This window comes from Bos javanicus, chromosome 28, assembly GCF_032452875.1.
Source record: "Bos javanicus breed banteng chromosome 28, ARS-OSU_banteng_1.0, whole genome shotgun sequence".
In the NCBI taxonomy this organism is placed as follows: domain Eukaryota; kingdom Metazoa; phylum Chordata; class Mammalia; order Artiodactyla; family Bovidae; genus Bos; species Bos javanicus.
Window position 1 is genome coordinate 24052075 of NC_083895.1, and position 24646 is coordinate 24076720.

Consider the following 24646-nt stretch of genomic DNA (forward strand, 5'->3'; position numbering starts at 1 on the left):
ACAAGATAAGCTTTTATACTGGTTAGCTTCTAACTGACACCGTCATGGTGTTTCTCTCTGGCAGTCTGAGTGAGATTTCAAAGAGAAAAATAGCAGCTCTGTTCAGAGACATAAAAAGAAAAAAAAATTCTGAGGTGATGAAGAAGTCATGGAAGACAATGAAAGAAGTTCAACAAAAGCATGACAGTGTAAGTAATTTAAATTAAAAAAAAAAACTATATATGATTCTAGTGAAAGCTATGAATCTATCCACTCCTATATGTACAAAAGAATCAGACACAAAAGGCTTTTCTGGCTATATAAGCTTAAGTTGTATATTAAACTATTTGTTAATTCTAGAATCCATTTAAATGATTTATGTAAAATGGTCCATGTAAACTGGGACATGTGCATTTTTAACCTGTTTTATTTTTATTTATTCAAAAAATAATTTCCATCAAGTGAGATATCCAAAGTATGTTGCTTTTCCCTGAAATATAAAGTTAGAAAACTAACATAGAAAAAATACATTTATGATGGTCCTGAAAATCTTCACATTTGTCTCTGGGAAGTGTCTCTATGTTTTCCATTTGACTTTGATAAGTCACACATGAAAATTCACACAAAAAATATGGAAGTCTATATTCTGAATACCTATTAAAGTATGAATTTTTGCTGAATCTTTTCCTCTCTTTGAGAGTATTTCATTGCTGGCCACCCATGTTAGTCTTTCACAATTCAATTATGCCATCCTTTTAAAAATTGTTCTATTTAGTTGAAACCCTTTACCAAAAAGATGATACATCAAGCCTCCTTGTATGTTTCAAGAGGTTAATAAAATACAATATACAAAGCCTTCCCTTTTGGTGTGGTGGTTAAGACGTCATGCTCTCATTGCAGGGGACCCAAGTTTGATCCTTGGTCGGGGAACTAGATTCTGCATGCTGCACCTAAGAGACTCTATGCCACAACTAAGAAGCCTGCATGCCACAACCAAGATCCCCTGAACTGCAACTAAGTCCTAGCACAGCCAATAAAGAAATATTAAAACATAATATGCAGAACTATAATGCTAGTTTAAAGTGTTATGTGTTCAAAAGAAAAATTTGCATTACATCATCCATAATTCAGGTATTCAATGTTAATAAACATGAATATCCTCTTCTATAAACAATATTTTGAGAAAAAAATCATAATTCTTTTGTTTAGAACTTCACTCTTTCAAGTTACTTTTCAGGTTTAAGCTTTATGTTGCTCTATGAGCATATTTCTATAGCTTCTGTAACTAACATTCTTCAAGATAGACAAAATAATAGGCAGCATCAGTGTACTGAGGCAGGAGCTAGATGGGTCCCATGCTGAATAGTTTCTCCCTTGTGGACAGATAGTACCAGAAACTCCATAAAAGCAGGATGATTGAAGAGGGAGATAAAAGACCACATATTCCTCATTCTCAAAGTGAAGGACACCTCCTTGACTACATATGCACAGAAAGTCTCCTTGGAAGTCAAAAGAGGAGGGGTATCACCTCATAATAAGTGATGCTGCTACCTATAGATCTCTTTGCTAGAATCTGTCTTGGCACATACACATGGGAGAACCCGGAGATAAACCACATACAGGCTCAGAACCAGGCCAAGCAAGATGACTGGTTAAAGGAAACTCAGAATAAATGCCCCATAAACGTGATTCAAACTAGTAGGAGGGCATGACTCTCGCTGAGCCTGCCCATGTGTCTATCCACATGTATGGTACTATTTTTCTTCCTAGTGGTTTCACTACTTTCCGTCTCTATGTAGAAATTCCTTTCTACACAGTTCACAGGCCAGGACCTTGCCACTATCTATGGTGGCCCAGTGGTTAGGATTCAGCACTCTCCCTGGAACTGCCTGACCTCAATCTCTGGCCAGGAACCAAAATCCTGATTCAAGCTGCCACAGGCCAAGGCCACCTGAGATCAGGCGTGGGGAGGGAGGAGGGAGGGGGTTCAGGATGGGGAACACATGTATACCCGTGGTGGATTCATTTTGATGTTTGGCAGAACTAATACAATTATGTAAAGTTTGAGAATAGAATAAAATTAATAAAAAACAAACAAACAAACAAAAAAAAATAGTAACAGAAACTTTCTTCTTATAAGAGATTACTATTTACTAAACCATTCCATTTCTATCATAACTCATTTTGTCAGCAAAATAATCCTTTGAAGTAGGTATAGTTCCCAAGTTTATTTTACAAAGGAGTAATCTGAGGTGTCGGAGAAGGCAATGGCACCCCACTCCAGCACTCTTGCCTGGAAAATCCCATGGATGGAGGAGCCTGGTAGGCTGCTGTCCATGGGGTCTCGAAGAGTCGGACACGACTGAGCGACTTCACTTTCACTTTTCACTTTCAAGCATTGGATAAGGAAATGGCAACCCACTCCAGTGTTCTTGTCCGGAGAATCCCAGGGACTGGGGAGCCTGGTGGGCTGCCGTCTATGGGATCGCACAGAGTCGGACACGACTGAAGTGAGTTAGCAGTAGCAGCAATCTGAGGCATACTGAAATGTGTTACTTGTCATGGTCTTAACCATTGTAAGAACTCTTGTAGGGCTTCACCCTATGCCTACAAGTCCCATGCTTGCCCAGGTTCAAGGCCAAAGAAAGAGGCCAGAGTCAGTTAGAGAGACATCAATGGTTTACCCGGGAGCTTACCCACCTGAGGTCAGGTCCTGGAGTGATGCCCCATCCTGTGCTGCCCCATGCCAGCAGAAAGCCAGCAGGACATGGCAGCAGTCTTCACGCCAGGGGAAAGGGGATATTACCAGTTATTAGGGAATTGATGTCAGGTGGGCTCATCAGTTTCCAGGGAAACCAGCAGAGAGGCACGCCCCTTACCACCCTTTGATAAGAACAATCACCAGCTGGGGCCTGGGGCAAGTATATAGGAAGGTCAGTCACATGCTTAAGATTTAGGTGAATCAGACACTAGTCTGGCAAGGGGATGTACAGACAGCAAGAGAACAACCATCTTGAGTGACCAGACCACATAGCTCTTAATCACTGTAAAATTTACACATATATATTAAACACCAACAGGGCTTCCCAGGTGGTGCTAGTGGTAAAGAACCTGCCCACCAATGCGGGAGATGTTAGAGAAGTGAATTTGAGCCTAGGGTCAGGAAGGTCCCCTGAAGGATGCCGTGGCAATCCACTCCAGTATTCTTGCCTAGAGAATCCCATGGAGAGAGGAGCCTGGAGGGCTACAGTCCATAGGGTCGCACAGAGTCTGACACGACTAAAGCAGCTTAGTGTGCACATTAAACACCAACAAATAAAATAATAATAATAATAGAAAAAATAATACTCCCTACTCTCCAAGGTTAAGGACAAGATTCTACAACCTCAACTGTCCACACATGGAATCCAGAGAAGAAAGTAAATGTCACAGTATTTGAGAAATTTTTAAAATAATCTAAATAATGGTAAACACAGTTATTCATCAAAATAAATAGTAAAGGCTGCTGATGCTGCTAAGTCGCTTCAGTCGTGTCCGAGTCTGTGCAACCCCATAGACGGCAGCACACCAGGCTCTCCCGTCCCTGGGATTCTCCAGGCAAGAACACTGGAGTGGGTTGCCATTTCCTTCTCCAATGCATGAAAGTGAAAAGTGAAAGTGAAGTCGCTCAGTCGAGTCCGACTCTTAGCGACCCCATGGACTGCAGCCTACCAGGCTCCTCCGCCCATGGGATTTTCCAGGCAAGAGTACTGGAGTGGGTTGCCATTGCCTTCTCTGAATAGTAAAGGCAGGTATAATCATATCTGTAAAACTATAAAATACCAGGCTCTGATCTTAAGTTAGCATTTTATCATCCTTAAGAGCACCAAAGAACATTCTTGAAAATTCAGGTCTAAGATTGGATTTTGTAACACTCACACACATTCTCAAGAGCATAGCCTAGCCCTCCCTGAACATGAATAATTATACCTGTATTGCCTTCATGTTGACACTCTTTAGATACTCTGAATAAAGCATCAAATGTTTTTCAGTTCTGAGGTCAAGATATTGGTCAGCATTTCACCTGACCTTTTAAAGAGAATATTCCAGACCAATTTTATTATCTTCTATGATAAAGGGACAGTCCTCAAAGTGGGGGCAGAGATTTTCATTAATTACATCTGAGTTAGACTTCTATTTTCAGCCTATATTCCAATTAGCAGTTAAGTACAAAGGTTTATGGGTTAAGAATCCTTGCAGAAGTGCATCCAGGTGCCTTTAGAGTCTGTCTAGAAGAGGAGGTGGGGAAGGGGAGGGGTGGGGGCAAGATAGAAATGATGGGCCTCTAGACTATCCTGAAAGGTTTAAATACAGGAGCTCTGCTTTCTCTCTTTTATTTATTTATTTAAGCTTTGAAGTGTGTTTGAAGAAAGAGTATCTTTACCTCAACATTCAAAACAACAAAAATTTCAAAGCATACACTTACCCGTATGTTCTCAATGACTGGAACATCAGATTCTAAGGGATCTTAGCACTAATGCCCTTAATTGGAGCAATTTGACAGGGATTAAGGGCCAATATGACTTAATATTTTTATTAATAGTCTAGATGAAGGAACTCAGATTATAGTCTCATATTTCTAATTAATTTAGGTACGGTCACCAACCAAAGTGAAAAGCAAACTGATAAATTACATGAAGAATCATTCAGAAATATGATGAAGCTTATCAGCATTAGGATTTGGGGCCAAGAACAAACACATCATATTGAAATAGAGAAGGGATATACAGGCAATGACAGTATTAAAAAAAAACAATCATCTATCCGATAAGAAGGTAGTACTAGGTTAATAGTAGTTGGCTATATTAATAGCAGTAATGTAAGAAGCTACTTTATTTGACATTGGACAGGCTCTAACTAGAGTATTCCTTTTGATAGTCTCACTTGAAAAGTTTATTGAAAAGGTAAATAAGGACTAGTGAAGAACACAAAATACTAAAGTATTCCTATGAGAAAAAGTTGAAGTATTTACCTTGAAAAAGAGATGACTATATGGACAAATTACTGTGCTCAAAGGCTATTAATAATTATAATAAATTGTTCTGCCTTAAAGAGGACTGCCAGGTATGAGGGATATATATAAATATGGTCAGATAATTTAATTTGCTATAAGTAAGCCATTTTGATAATGAGAAAAAATTTAAATACTAGAATATCCAAGTGGGAGAGGTTGTAAGACTTTTATCCCTAAATAGCTTTTGCAGTAAAAAAAAAAAAAATGTATTCCCTGCCCTGGTTCACCTAGGCTATTTCACTGGTTTATCTTCACTTCACAAATACCCATCCAGGGATACTGGAAATGCCAAGGTTTCACCCTTGTAAAGCTATCTTCTGAAGTTCATGGATCTTTGTCATACTTTCCGTATGAAGTATGTTTCTTCCTGGTTCCACCTATCCTCTCAGCTCAGAATTAATACTACCCCACTAGTTCATACAGGTAAAGCACAAAAATCTTTGTTAGAAGAAAACATTTGGCCAAAGTACTTTGCAGTTCAGATGTACTACTAGGACAGTACTACTATTGCTGCTGCTATTGCTTAGTCACTTCAGTCTCATCTGACTCTTTTCGACCCTGCAGACTGTAGCCTGCCAGGCTCCTCTGTCAATGGGATTCTCTACGCAAGAGTACTGGAATGGGTTGCCATGCCCTCTTCCTAGAGATCTTCCTGACCAAGGGATCAAACCCAGGTCTCCTGCATTGCAGGCAATTTTTGTTCATAAATATATATTCTGAGGTTTCTCTTATATGTATATCTGGCTTGCTTGAAGGTTTTCCCAAGATCTTAAGGGCTAGATCCTGTGTTTTAACACCTCTAGACTTTTGTCTTTGTTTATTCCATAAATGTCCATCTGGCCTAGCATGCACCTTGATTTTTCTTGGCCCCTTTCCCTACAAGGTCCTCTACTGTCTCCATTTCTATAGACTCTTCCATGTAACCTGACTATGACAATCAGACCTGTCAGATACTACGGACGTCCACCCATAGCTCCTCAGCACATGCAGTTCCATCTCATAGCCATACTAACAGTTAAGGCCAGAGGCATCAAATCAAACTCTACTCATGCTTACAAATTGCACTCACCACTTCTACCAACTCATCTTACCCAGACCCTGCCTGAGAGTCACTTTTTTTGGCCACAAGAGCTTGATTGGCACAGTAGGAGGCTCTGGTAATGCCTCTCAGGAGAGGTGGCCTTTAACCAAGTATGAATAGGTAAATAAATTGGATTTTATTCCCCAAAGGTAAGATAATTCTGAGATGTGTTCCACAGAACTCTGCTAGAGCTCTCCAGGTTCAGTCACCAGTTGCCTGCAGTGACTCATAATTACAGCTTATTGCTTCTCTGTCTCATTTTTTTCCAAAATAGACTAATGATAAAACAAATACTTACCTCTGCCTCCAGGTGAACCAATCCCAAAATAATCTCTCTCCGTATCTTTATTTGTGCTGTTTTTTATTGTCGTTGCTGTTTTTAATAGTATTAATAAAAAACAAAAAAAAGAGAGAGAGAGACTTCCCTGGTGGGCCAGTGGCTAAGACTCAGCACTCCAAATGCAGGGGGCCCAGGTTCGCTCCCTGGTCAGGGAACTAGAACTTTACATGCCCCAGTTAAGAGTTCACATGCCTCAACTAGGAGTTCACATGCCACAACTAAGACCCAGGACAGCCAAATAAAAATTAAACATGAGTGTGCACACACACACACACAGAGAAAACCTCTAATTAACATTTTAAGGAAGAACAAATACTGCTGATTTCCGTATATTCAGTGTGCTCACAACAAATGACTCACTATCACATTTGGGAAGATGGTATATATTCTCCCAAACAGACAACACTCAAACATTTGTTGTTCCTGGCAGCTCCAAGTGAGATTTCTTACAGAACACTGATTCTATGTTCTAGCATGAGAGGATGCAGACACAGAAATTCCCTGTTTTAAATACACTTTCCTATACATTTCAATATAGTGATTAGAAAGATCCTCTCCTTCTATTCAAGGAAAGAAAGAAATTACTTTATGTATTGTTCTTTGGCTTCTGATCATGCTATGTGACACTTTAGCAAACCCTGTACACAATTAATTCTATCATTTCTGCACATGTGGCAGTTAAATGTGCTCATTTGCATAAGTTATAACCATATACATAAGTAAAAGCATTGTTCGTGACAGTAGATCTGACTTTGGGGATACATATGAATTTCTAAAGTTCTAATGGATTTCAGCATTGACATTATGGCACAGAAATAAAACACTTCTTGCAATCATTCCAGGGATCCCAGATGGTGAACAATGCTACAGTATTTCAATGGAAGGTAAAGCAGACTTACCCGAATCATCATGACTGAACATCTGATATCATGAATTGTATCATAGATCTTCTTTGAGATGTCCACGAATTGACTATCATCAAACACATCCAAAGAGTTTTTACTTAAGGCTTCCAAGGCAACATTGACTTGTGTTACAAATTCAGGAATTGCTGTTAAAATGAATAAGAAAGAGAAAATTGTCCTATTTGTATTTTCAGATTACTGAGAAAAGGAGAATCATATTGTTAAACACATATTTGATTAATAAACTTTCAATTATTTCTTTAAATGTATGAAGACAAAACATTTTGGCAGTATAATCTTGAAACTCTGAAATGTAAAGAGAATCAAAGACAAGAAAGACATCTTAATGGAAATATTTTTAAAAGTTATATTTCTCCTTTATAGCATTTATCTTACTAAGTCTGGAACCATATTATCATTTTTTGTCCTATCCATTGTAAGCCTAAAGAAATTACAAAAAAGAATTGGTGTGAATAACAGTTGAAATCGTAGAAAGATACTTTAAAAAAATTGAGTTGCAAAATAGAAGAAAATTACATAAACCTACTAATTCTATCTCATAGAAATAATAAAAATACTTTAAACTTTCTTTTGATAAAATATTTCCCCCTCATCAAAATGATTAATGAAAAGAAATTGGTGATCTTATACATAAAACATTTCTATCTAAAATAAGAACATTGAATGAATGTAGGGATATATCAATCAGTAAGGCCAATCCATAGAATGTTCTTTTTTAATTAGGGTTTCAAACTGTGTTAGTCCTCTGTCACGTCTGACTCTTTGTGACCCCATGGACCGTAGTCCATGAGGCGCCTCTGCCATGGAATGCTCCAGGCAAGAATACTGGAGTGGGTTGACATTTCCTTCTCCAGGGAATCTTTCTGACCCAGGAACTGAACCCAGGTCTCCTGTGCAGGCAGATTCTTTACTGTCTTAGCTATTAGGGAAGCCAAGATTTCAAAATGCACGCAAGCTAAGTCACTTCAGTTGAATCTGACGCTGCAAACCTATGGACTATATCCCACCAGGCTTCTCTGTCCATTGGATTTTCCAGGCAAGAATACTGGAGTGAGTTGCCATTTCCTCCTCTAGCAGATCTTCCTGACCCAAGAATGGAACCCATGTCTCTTAGATAGGCAGGCAAGTTCTTTACAACTAGCGCCATCAAATAGTCTCAATTAAACACATTTCTCCATCTTTGCTCCCAGCATCAGGGTCTTTTCACATGAGTCAGCTCTTTGCATCAAGTGGACAAAGTAATGGAGTTTCAGCTTCAACATCAGCCCTTCCAATGAACACCCAGGACTGATATCCTTTAGGATGGACTGATTGGATCTCTTTGCAGTCCAAGGGACTCCCAAGAGTCTTCTCCAACACCACAGTTCAAAAGCATCAATTCTCTGGCACTCAGCTTTCTTTATAGTCCAACTCTCACATCCATACATGACTACTGGAAAAAACCATAGACTCAGCTACATGGACCTTTGGTGGCAAAGTAATGTCTCTGCTTTTGAATATGCTGTCTAGGTTGGTCATAACTTTCCTTCCAAGGAGTAAGTATCTTTTAATTTCATGGCTGCAATCACCATCTGCAGTGATTTTGGAGCCCCCCAAAATAAAGTCAGCCACTGTTTACACTGTTTCCCCATCTATTTGCCATGAAGTGATGGGACCAGATGCCATGATCTTAGTTTTCTGAATGTTGAGCTTTAAGCCAACTTTTTCACCCTCCTCTCTCACTTTCATCAAGAGGCTCTTGAGTTCTTCTTCACTTTCTGCCATAAGGGTGGTGTCATCTGCATATCTGAGGTTATTGATATTTCTCCTAGCAATCTTGATTCCAGCTTGTGCTTCCTCCAGCCCAGTGTTTCTCATGATGTACACTGCTTATAAGTTAAATAAACAGGGTGACAATATACAGCCTTGGTGTACTCCTTTTCCTATTTGGAACCAGTGTGGTGTTCCATGTCCAGTTCTAACTGTTGCTTCCTGACCTGCATACAGGTTTCTCAAGACACAGGTCAGGTGGTCTGATATTCCCATCTCTTTCAGAATTGTCCACAGTTTATTGTGATCCACACAGTCAGAGGCTTTGGCATAGTCAATAAAGCAGAAATAGATGTTTTTCTGGAACTCTCAATTTTTTGATGACCCAGCGGATGTTGGTGATTTGATCTCTGGCTAATACTTAAGTTGAATGACAAAGAATGTTTCACAGAGTAATTATGGTAATATAATACAGAATTGAGTTTTGAACTCTGTCAGAATGCATAATTTAAACTCTAATTACTAGACCATATCATATGGAGGAAGTTTCTACCCCATGTGAAGTGGCAGGATAAAGGCAGACTAATTTTTAGAGTCATAATTCTAAACCTGGAAGATATAACTGCTTTATCCAATACAAAAATATTAATAAATATTATTTTCATTTTTTCCTACATTCAAATCCCTATCTTCATGTATGGCATACCATCTCTTGCAATCCTACCTGCCATGTTCTTGATATGGGGGAATGTTGGTAATATACATGGGTAGTCATATTTTGGGGCTTCCCCAATGGCTCAGTGGTAAAGAATCTGCCTGCAACACAGGAGAAGCAGATTCAATACTTCAGTTGGGAAGATCCCCCGTAAATGGCAACCCATTCCGGTATTCCTGCCTGAAAAATCCCATGGGCAGATGAGCCTGGAGGCTACAGTCCAGTGGGTTGCAAAGAGTTGGACACAACTGAGCATGAGCACAAGGCATATTTTATTTAGTACCTTCTTGCCTCCACCTACTAAAATGTATCATCTGTAGCCTAATTCTTAGTTACTATACCCACCAGGGTATCCATTCTGCTTTTCTTCTCTGTCCATTCTCTAGGTGTGAAAAGTGAAAAAGAAAGCCTTTCAATCGTACCCAACTATTTGCAGCACCATGGACTATACAGTCCATGGAATTCTCCAGGCCAGAACACTGCAGTGGGTAGCTGTTTCCTTCTCCCAGCCATCTTCCCAACCCAGGGATTGAATACAGGTCTCCTGCATTGCAAGTGGATTCTTTACCAGCTGAGCCACCAGGGAGGCCAATCCAATAAAAAGAAGCTCCTAGTTGGGAATTCCTTAGCAGTCTAGTGGTTAGGACTCTCCTATTTCACTGCTGAGGGTCTGGGATCAATCCTTGGTCAGGTTCAGCAAGCCATGCAGTTATGCAGCATGGCCAAAAACAAACAAAAAAAGGGAGAGGGTGGGGGGACACCTGGATGCATATGGCAAAATATAGCTATTAAACATTACATTCATTAAAATTAGTTTTTTTTAAATTTTATTTTATTTTTAAACTTTACATAATTGTATTAGTTTTGCCAAATATCAAAATGAATCCACCACAGGTATATGTGTTCCCCATCCTGAACCCTCCTCCCTCCCCATACCATCCCTCTGGGTCGTCCCAGTGCACTAGCCCCAAGCATCCAGTATCGTGCATCGAACCTGGATTGGCAACTCGTTTCTTACATGATATTTTATATGTTTCAATGCCATTCTCCCAAATCTACCCACCCTCTATCTCTCCCACAGAGTCCGTAAGACTGATCTATACATCAGTGTCTCTTTTGCTGTCTCGTACACAGGGTTATTGTTACCATCTTTCTAAATTCCATATATATGCGTTAGTATACTGTATTGGTGTTTTTCCTTCTGGCTTACTTCACTCTGTATAATAGGCTCCAGTTTCATCCACCTCATTAGAACTGATTCAAATGTATTCTTTTTAATGGCTGAGTAATACTCCATTGTGTATATGTACCACTGCTTTCTTTATCCATTCATCTGCTGATGGGCATCTAGGTTGTTTCCATGTCCTGGCTATTATAAACAGTGCTGCGATGAACATTGGGGTACACGTGTCTCTTTCCCTTCTGGTTTCCTCAGTGTGTATGCCCAGCAGTGGGATTGCTGGATCATAAGGCAGTTCTATTTCCAGTTTTTTAAGGAATCTCCACACTGTTCTCCATAGTAGCTGTACTAGTTTGCATTCCCACCAACAGTGTAAGAGGGTTCCCTTTTCTCCACACCCTCTCCAGCATTTATTGCTTGTAGACTTTTGGATCGCAGCCATTCTGACTGGTGTGAAATGGTACCTCATAGTGGTTTTGATTTGCATTTCTCTGATAATGAGTGATGTTGAGCATCTTTTCATGTGTTTGTTAGCCATCTGTATGTCTTCTTTGGAGAAATGTCTATTTATATCTTTGGCCCATTTTTTCATTGGGTCATTTATTTTTCTGGAGTTGAGCTGTAGGAGTTGCTTGTATATTTTTGAGATTAGTTGTTTCTCCGTTGTTTCATTTGCTATTATTTTCTCCCATTCTGTAGGCTGTCTTTTCACCTTGCTAATAGTTTCCTTTGATGTGCAGAAGCTTTTAAGGTTAATTAGGTCCCATTTGTTTATTTTTGCTTTTATTTCCAATATTTTGGGAGGTGGGTCATAGAGGATCCTGCTGTGATGTATGTCGGAGAGTGTTTTGCCTATGTTCTCCTCTAGGAGTTTTATAGTTTCTGGTCTTACGTTGAGATCTTTAATCCATTTTGAATTTATTTTTGTGTATGGTGTTAGAAAGTGGTCTAGTTTCATTCTTTTACAAGTGGTTGACCAGATTTCCTAGCACCACTTGTTAAAGAGATTGTCTTTAATCCATTGTATATTCTTGCCTCCTTTGTCAAAGATAAGGTGTCCGTATGTGCGTGGATTTATCTCTGGGCTTTCTATTTTGTTCCATTGATCTATATTTCTGTCTTTGTGCCAGTACCATACTGTCTTGATAACTGTGGCTTTGTAGTAGAGCCTGAAGTCAGATAGGTTGATTCCTTCAGTTCCATTCTTCTTTCTCAAGATCGCTTTGGCTATTTGAGGTTTTTTGTATTTCCATAGAAATTGTGAAATTATTTGTTCTAGCTCTGTGAAGAATACTGTTGGTAGCTTGATAGGGATTGCATTGAATCTATAAATTGCTTTGGGTAGTATACTCATTTTCACTATATTGATTCTTCCAATCCATGAACATGGTATATTTCTCCATCTATTAGTGTCCTCTTTGATTTCTTTCACCAGTGTTTTATAGTTTTCTATATATAGGTCTTTAGTTTCTTTAGGTAGATATATTCCTAAGTATTTTATTCTTTCCGTTGCAATGGTGAATGGAATTGTTTCCTTAATTTCTCTTTCTGTTTTCTCATTATTAGTGTATAGGAATGCAAGGGATTTCTGTGTGTTGATTTTATATCCTGCAACTTTACTATAGTCATTGATTATTTCTAGTAATTTCTGGTGGAGTCTTTATGGTTTTCTATGTAGAGGATTCATCCCAAAACAATGAATTTCACCTTTTTCTCAAGCGCACATGGAACCTTCTCCAGGATAGATCACATCCTGGGCCATAAAGCTAGCCTTGGTAAATTCAAAAAAATAGAAATCATTCCAAGCATATTTTCTGACCACAATGCAGTAAGATTAGATCTCAATTACAGGAGAAAAACTATTAAAAATTCCAACATATGGAGGCTGAACAACACGCTACTAAATAACCAACAAATCACAGAAGAAATCAAAAAGGAAATCAAAATTTGCATAGAAACGAATGAAAATGAAAACACAACAACCCAAAACCTGTGGGACACTGTAAAAGCAGTTCTAAGGGGAAAGTTCATAGCAATACAGGCACAGCTCAAGAAACAAGAAAAAAGTCAAATAAATAACCTAACTCTACACCTAAAGCAACTAGAAAAGGAAGAAATGAAGAACCCCAGGGCTAGTAGAAGGAAAGAAATCTTAAAAATTAGAGAAGAAATAAATGCAAAAGAAACAAAAGAGACCATAGCAAAAATCAACAAAACCAAAAGCTGATTCTTTGAAAGGATAAATAAAATTGACAAACCATTAGCCAGACTCATCAAGAAACAAAGGGAGAAAAATCAAATCAATAAAATTAGAAATGAAAATGGAGAGATCACAGCAGACAACACAGAAATACAAAGGATCATAAGAGACTACTATCAACAATTATATGCCAATAAAATGGACAACGTGGAAGAAATGGACAAATTCTTAGAAAAGTACAACTTTGCAAAACTGGACCAGGAAGAAATAGAAAATCTTAACAGACCCATCACAAGCATGGAAATTGAAACTGTAATCAAAAATCTTCCAGCAAACAAAAGCCCAGGTCCAGACGGCTTCACAGCTGAATTCTACCAAAAATTTAGAGAAGAGCTAACACCTATCCTGCTCAAACTCTTCCAGAAAATTGCAGAGGAAGGTAAACTTCCAAACTCATTCTATGAGGCCACCATCACCCTAATACCAAAACCTGACAAAGATCCCACAAAAAAAGAAAACTACAGGCCAATATCACTGATGAACATAGATGCAAAAATCCTTAACAAAATTCTAGTAATCAGAATCCAACAACACATTAAAAAGATCATACACCATGACCAAGTGGGCTTTATCCCAGGGATGCAAGGATTCTTCAATATCCACAAATCAATCAATGTAATACACCACATTAACAAATTGAAAAATAAAAACCATATGATTATCTCAATAGATGCAGAGAAAGCCTTTGACAAAATTCAACACCCATTTATGATAAAAACTCTCCAGAAAGCAGGAATAGAAGGAACATACCTCAACATAATAAAAGCTATATATGACAAACCCACAGCAAACATTATCCTCAATGGTGAAAAATTGAAAGCATTTCCTCTAAAGTCAGGAACAAGACAAGGGTGCCCACTTTCACCCTATTCAACATAGTTTTGGAAGTTTTGGCTACAGCAATCAGAGCAGAAAAAGAAATAAAAGGAATCCAAATTGGAAAAGAAGAAGTAAAACTCTCACTATTTGTAAAATTAGTTTTAAACTATTTCCTCAATCACATATACCACAGCTCAGGTGCTCAATAGGCATAATCAGTTGAGTCACTCAGCTGTGTCCAAATCTGAGACCACATGGACTGCAGCATGCCAGGCTTCCCTGTCCATCACTAACTCCTGGAGCTTGCTCAAACTCATGTCCATTGAGTCAGTGATGCCATCAAACCATTTCATCCTCTGTTGTCCCGTTCTCCTGCTCTCAATCTTTTCCAGCATCAGGGTCTTTTCTAATGAGTCAGCTCTTCGCATCAGATGGCCAAATTATTGGAGTTTCAGCTTCAGCACCAGTCCTTCCAATGAATATTCAGGACTGATTTCCTTTAGGATGGACTGGTTGGATCTCCTTGTAGTCCAAGGGACTCTCAAGAGTCTCCTCCAACACCATAATTCAAAAGCATCCGTTTTTTGGCGCTCAACTTTCTTTATGGTCCAACTCTCATATCCATACATGACTATAGAAAAAAAGCATAGCTTTGACTAGACAGACCTTTGTTGGCAAAGTAATATCTCTGCTTTTTAATATGCTGTCATAGCTTTTCTTCCAAGGAGCAAATGTCTTAATTTCAAGGCTGCAGTCACCATCTGCAGTGATTTTGGAGCCCCCCAAAATTCAGTTTGTCACTGTTTCCATTGTTTCCCCATCTATTTGCCATGAAGTGATGGGACCAGATGCCATGATCTTAGTTTGTTGAATGTTGAGTTTTAAGCCATCTTTTTCACTCTCCTGTTTCACTTTCATCAACAGTCTCTTTAGTTCTTTAGCTTTCCTTCCATAAGGGTGGTGTCATCTTCATATCTCAGGTTAATGATATTTCTCCTGGCAGTCTTGATTCCAGCTTGTGCTTCATCCAGCTTGGCAGTTTGCATTATGTACTCTGCATAATAGGCAGGATGACAAAATACAGCCTTGACATACTCTTTTCCCAATTTGGAACCAGTTCATTGTTCCATGTATAGTTCTAACTGTTGCTTCTTTATCTGCATACAGATTTTTCAGGAGGCAGGTAAGGTGGTCTGGTATTCCCATCTCTTTAAGAATTTCCCACTATTTGTTGTGATCCACACTGCCAAAGGCTTCTGAATTCTGTTTTGAGAGTGGCAATATGGAATGTTTCTATCATCAGAAAAACTTCTAATGGATAATACTATTCTCCAGTGGATTATTTACCAGCTATAGTGTTCCATAGTGAAATTTCATTAAATGGCTTTCTCATTTTCAGTGAACAGAATAGCAAAGGCAAGGAGAAAGCTAATTCACGCATTTTGCCTAGGAGAAATAGCCCTGAACCAAATTCCCACTAATTTCAATGTGACTCCCAAGGTATCAATATATTTCTAATCTGGGCCTTCTCCCTGAATTCCAGAACTATAGATTCAACTGCCCATTGCAAAATTCTACCTGAATTTTTAGTAATACCTCAAATCCATCTGTTGAAACCAAAATACCTGGAAAGCCTAATTTTCTTCCACTGTTTTCTATTTTGGTGCCTGGTCATCCATGAAAAATACCCCACTGTCTTCTTTGCCTCACAGTCATTTTACCCTCTATATCCAAATGTCTACCAAGTGTAATCTCCTCTAACCATATAAATATATTGTAAAGCTATTGCCAGTATAGCTCCACTGCCTCTAACCATCATTATATCTCCTGCTCGAGTGCTCCCCATAATCCTTCTACTTAAGATCTCATTCTTCAGATTCATCATAAGTACTGACACAATCTTTTGGCAAAACAACTCAGTAATTAGTACACCAGTGTTTGTCACAAAATAGATTCTCAATAAGTTGTTTTATTAGTAAGTCATGTCACTACAATATTAAAAACTCTTCACTGGTTCCTGGAAACTTTCTCCCAAGTGTGTAGTCTGGCTCATAATAGATAAATAATTAAATGAATTAAGTTATCACATGAGTTAATGAGTGAATATATAAAAGTCAGACAAAAATATAAGTACAATGCAACATGTTCAGCTTGTATAATTTGGGTTTTGTTCATACTTGGTAGTCTCCAAAAATATAATTATGTGGGCTTATGAGAACAGTCAGCATATTTAATGAGTTAATCTTTACTTTTTATAGTGTTGAGAGAAGAAGAAACTCTTAAGAAAATGTGTCCAGTTATTTCACATTTCCAGGTACTCGAGTGAACAGCAACCACTCCCACCCCCAACCAAAATGATCACTCCAAAGAAAACAATAAAGCTCCTAATCACTTTGATATTCTCACCACTGAATCAATGGATATGAGTTTGAGCTAAATCTGAGAGATAGTGAAGGCCAGGGAAGCCTGGTGTGCTGTAGTCCATGGGGTCACAAAGAGTCAGAAATGACTCAGCAACTGAACAAAAATAATATTAACCCTAAAGACATAGCTAAATGCAAAGAGATGTTGTACCAAAACTTGTGGTGTTTTATCACTGACAAAACCCTATTCAAAGTCTTCCCTACTAAAAAAATGTTTTTCTCATCAAGCAAAAAACTGTGCCATACAATAAAAATTTAACTTTATCCATATCTTCCATCTGTTACTAATCTGTCTACAATTTGAAACTGCTCTCATCATCTTCCTATGGAGATCTTGGCCAAAAAAAAGAGAGAGAGAGAGAGAAGCATAAAATTATGTAAAGGTCTAGTTTTCACCACCATGTGAAATAATGTGAAAAAGATTTAGCATACTTTAAGGAAAATACAACATATTTATTATTGCAACATGATTTCATTTTAACTCTTCTAGAGGCCTCTTACTAATAAACTAATACTAGTTTCAATTAAAATGAAATCTTTGAGAAGCAAATGTTTAATTTCTGAAGTACAGATGGAAACTACTACTTTTTTTCACTCTAACAGCATAAATGAACTATTCAAAGCTGATATATAATACATTCCTCATTTCATTAGTTTAAACATCAGCTGTGGGTGTGCTTTATTCATACTATGGACATATGGTTGCTTGGATCAGAGTTGAAGTGAAATTTTTTAATGCTTTCAAGAAAATACAAAGTGAGTATAATTAAGTAGCCAGTTAATGGAAATTTAAAAGGAAAAGCAAATTGACAAAGCTATCTCAAATCCATAATCTACCTAAGTTTCAAGAGAACAAGGTCTATACATAATATACCATTGTGTTATACAATCATCGATCAAAGAGAGGGACACCTTAAACAAATTCACTCTAATCAATTGAAATGCCAGGTAGAATCAACTGTTCTGAACTTTGGAGTGTAGATTTGTTAAACAAAAGTGGCCTTTGGGTCAATATCTTGTCAGCTTCAAACTTAAAACTACCTTGTCTATTTTATACTGCCAGATTCAAAGCCAGCCCTGAACTCATTAGAAGTCTGTACTGTCTCTACCAACTTTATTCAGAATATACAGAATAATCATATCCATTGAGTGCTTACTCATCTTGACACTGTATTAAGCATTGTATATGCATTGTTTCATTTAATTCTCACAGCAGCTCTCTAAGGCAGAAACTATCTGACTTTGCGATGCCATGAACTGTAGCCTCCCAGGCTCCTCTGTCCGTGGGATTTACCAGTCAAGAATACTAAAATGAGCTGTAGGAGTTGCTTGTATATTTTTGAGATTAGTTGTTTGTCGGTTGCTTCATTTGCTATTATTTTCTCCCATTCTGAAGGCTGTCTTTTCACCTTGCTAATAGTTTCCTTTGATGTGCAGAAGCTTTTAAGGTTAATTAGGTCCCATTTGTTTATTTTTGCTTTTATTTCCAATATTCTGGGAGGTGGGTCATAGAGGATCCTGCTGTGATGTATGTCGGAGAGTGCTGCCATTCCCTTCTCCAGGGGATCTTCCCGACCCAGGGATCAAACTCAGGTGTCCCGGATTGCAGGCAGATTCTTTACCGTTTGAGTGACCAGGGAAGCCAGTATAATGCTATCTTGATTTGACTGATGAGGAAACTGAGGTCAAACAGCTGATAATTGAGACTTCAGAGCTTGCTCTCTGAACCCCAAAGCTGCACTGCCTCCTTTTGATAAGTAAAATACTTTGGGCTTCTTAATGTCAGTGTTCCTGGGAAAACTAATGTTAATTTTCTGGCAATAGACCCAATTTCTCCCAGACCTTGAGTCTCTCTCTGGTAGTAACTCAAGAATATTTTATCCTTTCTCAATTCTTGCTAAATTTATTATGTGCTTTTGAAAGCAGGTGAGGGCACATAAATATTGGATTAAGTAGGTCAGAAAAAAAAATTGAACTCATTATAGCTAATCATCTCAAATGATGTCACTAAATTATGTTTTCTATCATTAATAAAATGCAGATTAAAATATTTCTAATTATACTATTATCTTTGAAAATTACCAATGATAGAGGAATTTGGCTTTGAGAATTCACATAATGCTAAGTCATCATTTCTTTACATTATGCTAAGTGGGAAGAAATGAATAATAACAGAAAGTGCAGTTAAGCATATGCATGACTTCTATAAATATTACATACTCTTAATTTTTAAAATTTGTAGAACAAACATTGATTATCAAGGCTCTTTGTCCCTCACACATGACATATCTTAAAAATCAATAACCAGTGAGAATTTTGCTTTTCTTCAAATGAGAGAATCAAGGATCAGAGTGAGTGCTTTATGTCACATCACACAGTTAACAAGAAATTTAACTGACTTCACTGTTGACTTCACATCTATGTTTCAAAAATGTGGATTGGCTAAAACAACAACAACAACAACAAAACAAATAAAAAATGAAATAGCAAAGAGAAAGACTGTTGTCATGGCTTCATGATGCTGATACTTTTTCTCCCCTTTGGCAGAAATCTTTGCTCTATGAAATTCTGGATCACTTAATTAGCCTGAGTGTCCAGCTTTGGGTATCACCAGCAATGAAAGGACTTAGCTGTTTTCCCTAGATGTTAGTCTTGACGTTTCTCAATAATACATTAATATTAATAAATGATATTCATTTATTTAGATGTTTTAGGAATTAGTCATGACTACTTAATGTAAAATTTAGCTCTGTCACACTTTTTCTCATATCCTTTTCAACTGTGTTAACATCATGTTAATTGGTTAAAGGAATGTAACTATTTAAAGACTATTTAAGTCTTTAAAGTTGCACCTGTACCAAGTAATGTTCTGTGATGTCCATTGCTCATTATGTACCACATTAATTTAATGGAATTAACACATTGTCTCTTAAAAATTTTTGTTAGTTGTTTCTGTATATCTTGGAGGTGGATGAGCTTAGAGGTGGATCCTCTAAGTTTCACTCAAACCTTCAAAATAACTGCAGCTTCAAATGACATCTTGACTGCAGTGTCATGAGACTAGGGCAGAATTACACAGCTAAGCCACTTCTGGATTCCTAATTCTCAGAAAATGTGAAAGATAGTATTTGTTGTTTTAAGCTGCTAAATTTTGGGGCAATTTCTTTTACAATGGATAATTACTACACTAAGAGACTGGAAAGGTCTAAAAGAGTACATTATTTTTGCCCATTTAGGTTCATTCAGATGGAATCATACTGTATATATTGTTTTATATCAAGTTTCACTTGGCATTGAGGCTACGAGATTTAACTCACATTGTTGTATGTAGGTTAATTTTGTCTTAATACTATATAGTATTCCATTGTACAACAATATCACATATTTATTTACCCATTCTACAGGTAATGGTCATTCAGATAATTTCCAGTTTGAGACTTTTATACATAGTGATGCTATGAACATACTGTACATCTTTTGGTACTGGGATATGTATACATATTTTCAGGGATTTACATACATATTTCAGGGACTATACCTATCAGTGTAATTTCTGAACCATAGAATATATTTTTGTACCATATTAGTAGACACTGACAGTTTTAAAAGTGGTTGAAATACATTTTATTTCTATGAACAGTGCTTGAGAGTTCTATTTGTAATGATAACACTTTTGGCATATTCCGGCTTTTACATTTTAGCCTTTCTATTCTCTCTTTCCTTTTAATGTGTGAGTCAGGTGTGTGTGTGTGTGTGTGTGTGTGTGTGTGTGTGTGTGTCTGTGTTCTATTGGTTAAGCTTCTGTATTGCTTTCAATTTTTACCTACTCTCTTGCTGTTTTTGAGTTTTGAATGGTTTGAATTTTCCTCTTTTAGAAATACTCATCTTATCTATTGCTCAAGATCATTCATTAACCACTTGAATTTCTAGTATCAAGAAAAACACACACAGGAAGAGTGAAAGAAAAATAAAGAAGTAAAGGCGCACTATGGTCTGTATCTCTAGCCAAACACAGTTTAGGAGGTATCTTGGGTCACAAGAATAGGGAAATGTGAAAATTAATAAACAGAAACTTTCTTTAAAGTGGATTTGGGAGTCCAGAAGGGGCAGTTCTCACACTCTATCTCTTGACATCAATTGTAGACTCAACAGGAAGAGACATACCTTTGCATTTCTGAAAGGAAGAAAGTTCCTATTTTACTACCCAGAAGGTTGTTTGTTATTTAGTCACTAATTCGTGTCTGACTTTGTGACCCCATGGACTGTAAACTGTCAGGGATTTCTCAGGCAAGAATATTGGAATGGTTTGCCATTTCCTTCTCCAGGGGATCTCTCGGACCCGGGGATTAAACCCACATCTCTTGCACTGGCAGGTGTATTCTTTTCCACTGAGCCACCAGGGAAGCCGGGTAGGAAGAAGAAAGACATTCTCCTTGCCTGGCAACAGCCCAGCCAATGAGAGACTGTCATGACTCTGCCAATGAAAAGCCACTACACTTCAAACTCCCAGTTTCCTCCAATGGATTTTTTTTTTTTTTTAACAGCCCCACCGAACTCTTCCTACTCTATAAAAGAATATTCCTCTCCTTTGTTTTCCAAACCTACCTGTGGTTTACCATAGATTCCATGTCCTGAGTTGCAATTCTTTGCTATTATTGAATATACCTATTTTGCTGGTAAAATACTTGACAATTTCAATTTTTAGGTAAATAGAAATGTCTTGTGGAGAAAAAAAGAATCTTTAAAGATGCTAAAGTATATACATAGAATTTGAAGGTTTCTAGTAGGAGAAACATTTTTTTCTAACCTGTGGTGGTGAGGTAGTCCTTCACATGCTGCTGGGGATTTGCTGGGTGAGAATAAAAAGAGTTAATCTCAGCTCCCTAAACTCCAACTCTCCAACATGTCCAGCTGTCTATGATTATATGTCTGAATACAACCCTTTTCTTAACTCCACCTGGTAACTTTCTACCCACTCTTCACATTTAATTTAGATGTCAGTTTCCCTGTGAAACATTCCCTGATCACTAGCCCACCCAAGCCTCTGGCTGTGTTAGGCAATCTTGTCTCTTGGACTTGCTGATACTTCAGACATACATTTGCTAAAGATGCTATGTCTCTAACTGTTTGTATTTTCTTATACTCAGCCACAACTGCCAACAAAGGTCCATCTAGTTAAGGCTATCATTTTTCCAGTAGTCATGTATGGATATGAGAATTGGACTGTGAAGAAAGCTGAGGACCGAAGAATTGATGCTTTTGAACTGTGGTGTTGGAGAAGACTCTTGAGAGTCCCTTGGACTGCAAGGAGATCCAGCCAGTCCATCCTAAAGGAAATCAGTCCTGAATATTCCTTGGAAGGACTGATGTTGAAGCTGAAACTCCAATACTTTGGCCACCTGATGTGAAGAGCTGACTCATTTGAAAAGACCCCGATGCTGGGAAAGATCGAAGGCTGGAGGAGAAAGGGACGACAGAGGATGAGATGGTTTGATGGCATCACCAACTCAAAGGACATGAGTTTGAGTAAACTCCGGGAGTTGGTGTTGGACAGGGAGACCTGGCGTGCTGCAGTCCATGGGGCTGCAAAGAGTTGGACACGACTGAGTGACTGAACTGAACTGATAGAGAGTTTTTAAAATCAGAATCTCTGTCATCACCTTTGTTTCCTCAGGAAAGTGGTAGGTTCAGAGTTGGAATTCAAACACCAGGCACACAACTCAGAGCCTGAACTCCTTCCACTGTGTTCTACTGCTGGATGCAATAATCATGCTGAGATATATCTTCAAACATTAAAGAACACTGAGGGTAAAGAGAACTAAATCTTCAAGAGAAAAAAAGGCCATCTATAAAATATTACAATCAGGTTGGTATTATACTTTTCATGAGCAACACTGGATGCTGAAAGGAAAAATATAAAGCCATGCATATTCAAATTCTAAGGAGAAATTATTTCAGAATTGAGATTCAGTGCTCAGCCAATTTACTAATTAAGTAAACAGTGAGATAAAGATTTTTTTCAGACATGCATATACACAGAATAGTTAATTTCCAAGAACTCTTCATTAGGAGGATACTTGTCAATAGAATCTTAAAACAAAAAGTGAATCAAAAGACCAAGATATGGGGCTGAGAAAACAATGAAGTCAGAAAAACAGTTGGAAATACCTTAGGGTATTACTGTGTGTCGTAGCATGGATACAATGAGTAAGCATGCAGATATTTTTGACAGCCAAGACTCTCATTATGGAATAAGGGAGGTACTTCTATGGAATGTGATAAGACAAAAAACCCATGGGATGAGATTGCAATGGAGGTGTCAGCATGAACTCATGATTTCATATATAGCAATATATTACCTTTTGTGTAAGAATGAAGAGGAAATAAAAACATAGTAATCTGTTTATTTTCACATTAAAAAGACTCATATGAAAGACAAAGGAAATTTATTATTTACAAGGGATGCTAAGAATAGGGTAGAAGGAATAGGAGGAAAGAGATTAGTCTCTGAGAGGATATACATTTTGTGTATTTTTAACTCTTATAAGCATGTTAAGATTACACACTTTCAAAAATATAAGATTGACAGCAAGGATATCAGCAGGAGAAGGAAACCTAAAAGCAAATGCAAATAGCAACGAATGAATCTGTTTTGAATTTTCAGGGTGTGTATCATCGAGTTGTTTATACTTACTACTTTCTAAAGCTGTGCTATTAAATCCACTAGCTGCTAGAAATATCTTACTATTCAACTTAATTTACATTAAATTGATACAGATTAAATATAATTAAAAATTCACTTCCTCAGTCACTCTGCTCACCATATATGGCTATCATTTTAAACAGTGTAAACACATGAAAAGATGCTCAACATCACTCATTATCAGAGAAATGCAAATCAAAACCACTATGAGGTACCATTTCACGCCATTCAGAATGGCTGCGATCCATAAGTCTACAAGCAATAAATGCTGGAGAGGGTGTGGAGAAAAGGGAACTCTCTTACACTGTTGGTGGGAATGCAAACTAGTACAGCTACTATGGAGAACAGTGTGGAGATTCCTTAAAAAACTGGAAATAGAACTGCCTTATGATCCAGCAATCCCACTGCTGGGCATACACACTGAGGAAACCAGAAGGGAAAGAGACACGTGTACCCCAGTGTTCATCGCAGCACTATTTATAATAGCCAGGACATGGAAGCAACCTAGATGCCCATCAGCAGATGAATGGATAAGAAAGCAGTGGTACATATACACAATGGAGTATTACTCAGCCATTAAAAAAATACATTTGAATCAGTTCTAATGAGGTGGATGAAACTGGAGCCTATTATACAGAGTGAAGTAAGCCAGAAAGAAAAACACCAATACAGTATACTAACACATATATATGGAATTTAGAAAGATGGTAACAATAACCCTGTGTACGAGACAGCAAAAGAGACACTGATGTATAGATCAGTCTTATGGACTCTGTGGGAGAGGGAGAGGGTGGGGAGATTTGGGAGAATGGCATTGAAACATGTATAATATCATGTATGAAACGAGTCGCCAGTCCAGGTTCGATGCACAATACTGGATGCTTGGGGCTGGTGCACTGAGATGACCCAGAGGGAGGGTATGGGGAGGGAGGAGGGTGGAGGGTTCAGGATGGGGAACACAGGTATACCTGTGGCGGATTCATTTCGATATTTGGCAAAACTAATACAATATTGTAAAGTTTAAACATAAAATAAAATTAAAAAAAAAAAACAAACAGTGTAGATATAGCTCAGTTCTATCCTCGTTAAATGTTCTTTTGGACAACACTGTTTCACATACTTTCAATTAATTATTTGTTGAGCACCTGTCCTCTGTAGGACACGGTTTTAGATACTGAAATAGTGATATAAGTACCAACTGTGTAGTTTGTCTATGTGTACTTCGCCAACAAGAGTTGTAAATCTTTAGAAACAAACCCCCTTTGGAACCTGAAAACTAACCGGGCCATTGCAAAACTGTCAGATTCTATTTACCGATATCATTCTTAGCTTTGTTGGTCAACATATATTCACCTTCATAAAAATATAAGTGGTTACCTAAACAAGAAAAAATATATATGTTTTGCTTGTGGTTTGAG

General features: G+C 37.8%; 1 protein-coding gene across 5 annotated transcripts in view; it reads right to left on the bottom strand.

Moving 5' to 3' along the window:
• Nucleotides 1-24646, bottom strand: part of CTNNA3 (catenin alpha 3) — a 1922060-nt gene that overhangs the window by 377450 nt on the left and 1519964 nt on the right. For all 5 annotated transcript variants that reach the window (XM_061405110.1, XM_061405112.1, XM_061405111.1 and 2 more), the window contains one exon: nt 7353-7504. In XM_061405110.1, the coding sequence (XP_061261094.1) occupies nt 7353-7504 (152 nt within the window). The remainder of the gene's footprint in view (nt 1-7352; nt 7505-24646) is intronic.